The sequence below is a fragment of the Phymastichus coffea genome, unplaced genomic scaffold (assembly GCF_024137745.1).
Source record: "Phymastichus coffea isolate CEN01 unplaced genomic scaffold, Cenicafe_Pcof_1.1 PCOF00009, whole genome shotgun sequence".
Lineage (NCBI taxonomy): Eukaryota > Metazoa > Arthropoda > Insecta > Hymenoptera > Eulophidae > Phymastichus > Phymastichus coffea.
In genome coordinates, this window is record NW_026706820.1 from 4904177 (window position 1) to 4912610 (window position 8434).

Consider the following 8434-nt stretch of genomic DNA (forward strand, 5'->3'; position numbering starts at 1 on the left):
TTTTTATTATAATTTTGAGGTACTCGGTAGTGTTTTGTAAATGATAACCGTTGTAACAATTATAGAGAATATTTCATAATATATAAAAATATAACTTTAGAAAAATTTATGCAAAACAGAATTTAGAAATAATTTTTTACTTATGGTCTAATAATTCTATGGCTCTTTAATATCATTATATAGTTACAAATGTTTCAATAAATTCCAAATATATTACGTAAATACATTTCCGTTTTGTGCTAGCGTAACTGAAGTATCTAAGTTTTCCCTTTCTCATGCTTTCTAATGTATACTTATTTTATTATTTTTGGTTGTTTCAAATATCATAAATTTTCACTGACAGATCATAAGTCATATTCAACTAGTATAAATGTATAATAATTGTAATAAATATTTAGTTATTTATTTTAGGTTACTGCTTTTACAAAAAGGAGAGCTACCGGTAAAGTTTCAGCTTACTTATAGAAAACTGTAAGATAGAATTAAAATTTACTTATAATATAACTTGGTGTCTAAATGGAGAGAAATTTTACTGAAAATATTACAATGACTATTTCATAAAATCGGAATATCTACAGAGAAATTTTAATGAATTTTCCAGTGATACATAATAATTTTTAAGCAATCTAAATTTATCAAAAAAAATTTTAGGAATCCGTTATAATTTGTATGTTGTTTTTGTTATTATTTTATGCAATTTCACAATTTTCACGCTAATAAATCATTGCTGATTTTCGCCCAATAAATGATATTGCACTTATACTGCGAAGAACGACCACTGCAAATCGTATTATTGATTACTACAGGTGTGTTCTGACATCCTAATATCGAAAATTAATTTTTATAAATGTATGTTTCCTAATTAATCCCAGCGTTTTTTAAATCAAATTTCCATATAAAACTATATTTAGCTCATGATGATAAGATTGTTTACGAAACTAAAAATGTAACAGTAAATAACAGTAAATATTAAGCAGACGGCTGATAAATTTTTATGTTGTTATATCATAAAAATTGTTCTAGTAGATAGTTATAGTGTTTGGATAATTGTCTTATTCTTGAAGGATGACGAGTCACCATAGTTTTTACTATTACGATTTTTTTATTTTTATGCAAATATTTCCTCCGTGTAAAATTAAGTAATTAAATTCAAAACTATATAAAATTTCGTTTTAATTGAAATTGTAATTCTTTTTGTCAAAATTGATTGAATTTTGATAATACTTCTGATATAGAAGTTTTAAATATTTACAATATAAATTTTTTTGGATCTTCACATTAGCGGTCGGGTGATAAACAGAACCAATACAAATACGTCGCTATATATTGTCCACATAGAGAGATCATTTTCAATCTCATCTAATATCAAGTAACAATATGCCAATCAAATAGAAGAATAATTTTCGTAGATAATGGTGATATTGTACTCTATTTTAAATAAGATTTTATAACTATTTATCTCAACTGATCCCGTGCCTCTTAATTAATAAATTAAATAGGTACTCTTTGCGCATGACCGGTTTTAGGAGAAAAATGAAAATTTAAATTTGTTAAGCTAAGCCTTAAAATCTACATTAAAAATAAACATGTATTCTGTCTCTTTAACTTTTAAATAACACTTTTAGTGCGTTTAGCATATTAACTCTTTTTTTGGTGGAGGCCAAAGGGAAAGAGAGGTATTTATAGCATCAAGTAAGCTTTTACATTAACATGATAAGAATCCATCAGAATTTAATAATCTACCCATATTAATAAATCATGCAATTTAAAAACATTACAAATATTGATACTCAATGGTAAATGAAATTTGAGTTGGCATTTATTATTTAACACAAATTAATGAACTTTAAATTAATCCAAGATATCGGAATATTATCCAAAAGTTTCAATAGACTTATAATTTATTAAACGTACTAACCCATATTTAATATTAGTAGGTTGCTATGGGTCAGTGTTTATTAGTAATACATTTGAAATCTATCTGTTTTATAGTTGACAATACTTGTGAAAATGTTTCAAAATTACTTTTTAAGCTTCGCGTATGTGCATCATACTCAGAAACGCAAGATAAATTATCTTATATTTCATCACATTCTTATTAATAACGAAAATATGATAAATGATTTCGATGTACATTTTTTATAAAATAATATGATACTGTTTGTATTTTCGTTGTAATTTTTGTTAAGTAAAATATTATGGTGCTATCAGTTTTATTGTAGCTATCTTAAGTAATGTGATAGAGGAAAAAAATCACTTGTAATAGATCTAGCAAAGTTATATTGGAGATAAACTTCATAGTTTTATTCAGAAAGTAGCTACCTTCTAACTTTTACTATCTACATAAAGTATTAATTCGACTAGCTTATGATGGTTACCTTTTAACGGATATTTAACACTATATATGAATATACTAAAAGATTATAATTTTTTTCGACATCTCATTCTACTCTCTTTCTTTTGCTTCCATCCAAAATCACACAATAGTAATATTCATTTCAGTTTAATAGACAAGAATTTTATTATTAATTTTTAGTAATAAAATTATCAGCATAATTCTAAAACATAATCTCTTATATTTTTAAACCACTTACTTGCTACATATTTTTATTCTTAATTAATCTTGAAGATTGTTATACATCAGTTTTCTATAAGTTGAATTAATTATTAAATGTAAGTCACCCTCTTCAACATGTAAGACATTACCGTTTCAAAGTGTATTAAAATTTTAATTTTTACGTATTAACCAATCACAATGCTGGATATCATTGATTCATCATTCTTTCAAGATAGGATAAGAATTTACTAGTAATAAATACCCCCATTCCGTGGTCAACGTGTAATCAGTTACTGTGAAAAAATTGCCGATAGAATGAAACGTTTTTATTAAATAATTAACGAAAATAGAATGTTACTGATCCTCATTTAGCTATTCGTGGCTCTCATAGCTTTCACGACTTAATCAGCTAGTAATTTAAGGTTACGTAATTTAACGGTATATACGAAAAATGAGTTACTGTCGTAGTTTGGTAAAAAAAATGAACCCTTTCCCAGGGTATTGACAGAATCGATATAGACATTATTGTTCGTTGTATATAGTATCCATCAAGCAAATTGTGGGTTTACCGCGGCGATTTAAATTTACTAATGCGAGTGTTTATTGTACGGAAGCCATAACACTTATTACATATAATATTTAAAAATTAAATGAGACTGAAGACTGGTTTATTTTGAATATTTCAACTAAGATCTAGCTTTTAAATAAAAATTTGCATTTATTTCCTCAAAATCGGCGATGTATAAAAAATTGCTGGAACTTTTTATTAACTAAGAAACGTGGGATCATAAGCATAAGCTAATTACTTTATAAAACAGTCAGAAAAAATTGGAAATTCTTCTGAGTATTTTTTTATAAAATAATTTGTATAAAGTAATAGAAAGGATTTGATAGCAGTTAGGACTCTTGGTAAGAAGAAGTATATTTTGTCAACTACTTGTTGTTCTTGTTGTTCTGACTGACAGCACTGATTACTCTATCAATTCCTTCCAAAGAGGTTAACGAATTTGTTGACGTTTTTAAGATAATTTCCCTATCTATGTTTACAATGTATAGCGACATATGCATGAACATTCTCTGTACATGAATTCTTGACCTATTAAGCTTAATATCGATCGACATTAATTTTCATTAATAGAGTACCACTAATTCGACGATTAGAATTTTCCACTTATCTTATAAGTTGTTTGATTTAATCAGGAAATGGAAACAGCAACCTAACCTCTCGTATTTTGTTTATTCGATGAAAATTAATATTGATTTTAAACATCGCGAGTTGCAAATTAATCTCCCGCGAGAACACTTCTGTATTTCGTGACCGCCAATTTCAATTCTATAAGTGATTTTAAACATTTTATTTACAAGATGTTACAGTTAACAATTTTTCAATTTGAAACATATTTTATTGGAAATAAGGTATAACTGGAATAATAATTCTCTTTCTTTATTTGAATGGAAAAAATATTAGTTTCTTCAACAAAAAATTGATGGAAAGGCTTTCTTTTTTACTCAATCACATTGAACTATTAAACGTATTATTCTAGAAGATATGAAAAAAATTGTCTACCCTCTACGATCTTTTTAGTCTTAATTGAAATATTACCAGTATTATCCTTATGTTTTTAATTAAATCAACGAAATGAACTGGTTTATTATACTTTATAATGATTAATTAAAAAACAACGAAAAATTAAGTAAACTTATATTTCTTGAATTTACTTTGTGTTACATACTAGAAAATTTTCACACTTTGTACTCTCACTATAAATTACTAATATCGATCACTCCGAGCTACAGAATGTCAGTTTAATAAAAAAAATTAAAAATCTATTGATATATTGATATATAAAAAAGTAATTAGATATTTTTTCCGATTTGAATTTAAAAATTCTAAAGATATTTTTTTTGTTTTATAATCACACTTCATTTTTATACGCTTTATTCAAAGTAAATATTTTCTGAAATATAACATATGTTTTATACAGGAATAAGAATTTATCATCAAAATTTGATTCGCATGCGTTTTCTCAACAGTCATTCATACTCTGTATATTTATCTTATTATTATTTAGCTGCGATCTCAAAGTAATAATATAAAAATTATTTTTAATTTCATCGTAAAATAAATACTTTTTATGTTCATTTAATGCATCACTCATAATAAATGATTCTGACTTACATGAAATAGAAAACTCTTGTTTTTCAATGTCTCACTGTATTTTACTCAATCGCAATAACCTATATAGATACATATACTATTAACCGTACACTTTTGCCTTTTATCAGGTAAATTACTCGTACTTCTCTTTATAGCTTTATGTTTGTAATATAATACGTTTTATGCCAGAAATACATTTTGTGTACATTATTATTTGTGAATATTGAAAGAAAAGAATTTGGAATATTGTAAAAAAATTGAATCATAATAAATAGACATAATAAATGAATTATATGTTTGAGCCAAGAGCTGTGCTAGTAGATACGGAGTAATTCTTAAGGTGAAGATGGTGATGTAGATGCTCTGGGGAAAAGTGTCGCATTGACGCAGAGGATAATCCCGGTGTTCCCCAAGTAAAATGCCCATTTATGAAATTTGGTTCAGGACTGTGTCTCATAGGTTCAGTTACTGCATCTACGTCTATATCCACATCTACTTCCTCTTCATCTTGTTCTTGCTCATCTTCACTGCAACTAAATTTTCGTGTCTTTACAGAACGTAATGCAATTTGCGCATCAGGATTATCAGGTGCCAATAGCGATGCAACGTCAAACTGACGCTTTCTTGATAATGGCTGTAATGTAGAGTGTCGTATCGATTGAAAATTAAAGTTTTGCTGTAATTGATGCATAGTATGCTGTTGTTGATTATATTGTTCATGTAAATTCCAAATTCCCGAAATGGATTGATTAGCGATCGGAAGTCCATGAGTTGTAGAGGGGCTCGCAGACAATGGCGGAGGACTTGGGCTATCAGGTTCCTCTTCAACAGCTAGACCCATATGTCGACGAACTTTACGCTGTGCTTTGCGTCGGCGGAAATCACCTCGACGAAAATCATCCAAATTTGCAGGATGGATGGCCCAATAATGACCTTTGCCATTCGCGCTTCTTCCTGATTTTACAAAACAGTCATTAAGCGAAAGATTATGACGAATAGAATTACGCCAGCCAGGTCCTCGCCTTCTGAAGTATGGATAATGTTCAAGAATATGTTGGTATATATCTGAAAGTACTAATTTTTTTTCTGGTGACGATAAAATAGCCATAGCAATAAGACCGATATAACTATGCTGAGGCTTGGGTTCTTCGGGAACAGATTGATGTTGTGGATGAAGCAAAGCCATTGATAAGGCAAAACTTCTGGGATAATTTATTCCGGATGTATAAAAAGGCATGGATGTTGGATAATTTGCTGATATACCTATATGTGTTGCATTTGATTGAGCCACAGTCTGTTGCTGCGGTGTTTGAAGTTGTTGAGCTAAGCGTATACGCTCAGCCATTGCATAATGATAAAGTTGTAGTCGATACTGTTCTATGCCTGGTAAAAAACTAGTCATTGTGTGAACAGCAGGTAAGTTGAGTGTAAGAGACTCTTTTGATGGCGGGGGGCTTTCGTTGCTGCACATTTTATTGTTGAATGTAGTTATATACGAATATGTTTATATTAATTAATAGCAGTTTTAGACATATGTAACATACTAACAAATTCTTTAAGATATGCACAAATTCAACTGTCACATTTATTACACTTTATGAACACATATGCAACGTGAAAAGTTACTATAATCCTATTAATTGGCTTATGTACTATTTGATTTCAATTGAAGAGTCAAACAAAAACATAAAATCACTAAATCAGTAGAACTTCTATAGTAGCAAAGTAAAATATTTTTAAAATATATGAACAGGTCTGTGCTAGATGAAGAACTGGCTATGATTTATGAGTCGAGCTCAAGGCTGGTTTAAGGTGTCAACTACCAATGCCCGCCTTCTAGCTTTTGCTATTTACAGCACACCAATGAGGAGCGAATAGGGCAGTACCAAAATGTGGGCGTATCCGGTTATTTGCTCCGCTCACACAACACACACACAGTTACGCTACTAAGATATTGATCTCGGCTCAGCATTCAACCCCAAGTTAAAGTAACTATTTTTCGCGATAAGATTTGTTATAATATCATTAAATATATAATTGGTATTTCGCTTTCGTTTCATGCATTGCTGATAAATTATTTTTTATAACTTAAAAATACGTACTATATGAAATGGTCGCATAAAAATATAATAAAATATGATGTAAATCAACCAGTAATATTATTTTTCACGTACTTTGTAGTATACAAGTTTTTTTTAATATTTCTTAAATATTTTGAAATAAAAAATAATACACATTCATAAATACATTTAAAAATTTGAAAGAAGTTTGAGATAAAGTGTCAATATCATTCTTATTTTATGTAAAGTATTACTAAATTTTACATATTAAATATAGTATAATTATAAATTAATTATCTCAACTCGTAAGAAAACAAATAAATCACATAAAAAAATTTATCGTCATAAAAAATTACAATATACGTAGATGGGCATGTTTAATTTCCTTATGTACTAGCGCTATCAAGCACGCCTCACACTCGTTTGTGTTGATATTGAATTTCATGCTTGAATTAATTTAAGACTATTGTAAAATATACCGCATACATAAAATAGTATCATATGCTTAAGATCCATCAATAATAATTCGTAAATAAAAATTCAATTACGTTGATATACACAGAATTTGTCATAATTTTAAAACAAAATAGCGATAACGTAGCAGATCTTTATGTTAGCTAATTAGCTATAGATAACATTAATGTATCAAATTCATTTCTCCTTCGTCTCTTTCTAAATACTTAGTACTGTCAATTATACATGACAATTTAATTTTCTTTATTTTTTCATATATTTGTCTACGATTTAAAAATTTTTGTAGGATAACTTCATATAGACAGATGTTTCCACTTTCAGATTTCGGCTGGTTTGGAGCAGTACTTTTCTGTTATCTTTTACTCATTTATCCGTTAGAATTTTAAGATTATATTTATATTTAGAAGTGTATTAAAAATCTTTTTTGTAAATAAATTACTGAACCACATGAACCGTAGTTAGTTCATAGTATTTTATTTACAAATAATCTATTAATTTATGTTTCTCTTTATCTTTAATGACGTTTATTCGAAGCTAAACTTTATAACAAAGATATTTAATAAATTTATCCTTAGAATAAATGTAATTTAAAAATATTAAAATTAATTTATCATAATATTTTAAGGTTAGATTTTTTTTTATTTATTTATTTACTGTTGCACCCCCCTTGGTGGGTATATTTACAGTAATATGAGTATAGTAACTATAGATCAAGATTAAGGTTAGATTAGTGTGAATGTAAACGCTTACTTATTTACGTAATTAATGTATATAAAATTAATGTATAATTTGATATATTTATTAGTGTAAACTCGCTGAATATGTCAGCTGATATGCCATTAAATTATTATATACACTAGCAATCTAAAATACGTACATATACGTAAACATACTGCCACATGATGGCAATCCACGTATCTACTCATATGCAACTGTAAGAGATGGAAAGTTATTTCCTTGTTTAAAAAACTAATACCTATAATGTTTCTCTGATTTCATTTTTCAGCCTCCTAAAAAACTATATTCATTAACATTGGTTGATATAGAAAATAGAAACTAACTAAAATTAATAAAAATTCACAAAATTACAATTTTTAATATCGTCAAATATACTATAATAAAAAACTAGATCAGTTTACTTAAAATTCAGTTTGGATTAAATCTATAGTAAAGATCACATTGTCA

At 27.8% G+C, this 8434-nt stretch overlaps 1 protein-coding gene across 1 annotated transcript; it reads right to left on the reverse strand.

The window, feature by feature from the left end:
- Positions 1-4463: 4463 nt before the first annotated feature.
- LOC131671009 (fork head domain-containing protein L1) lies at positions 4464-6445 on the reverse strand. Its single transcript, XM_058947118.1, has one exon. It carries the CDS (start codon positions 6184-6186, stop codon positions 5005-5007), a length of 1182 nt encoding a protein of 393 aa, XP_058803101.1. The 5' UTR covers positions 6187-6445; the 3' UTR covers positions 4464-5004.
- Between the last annotated feature and the right edge of the window lie 1989 nt (positions 6446-8434).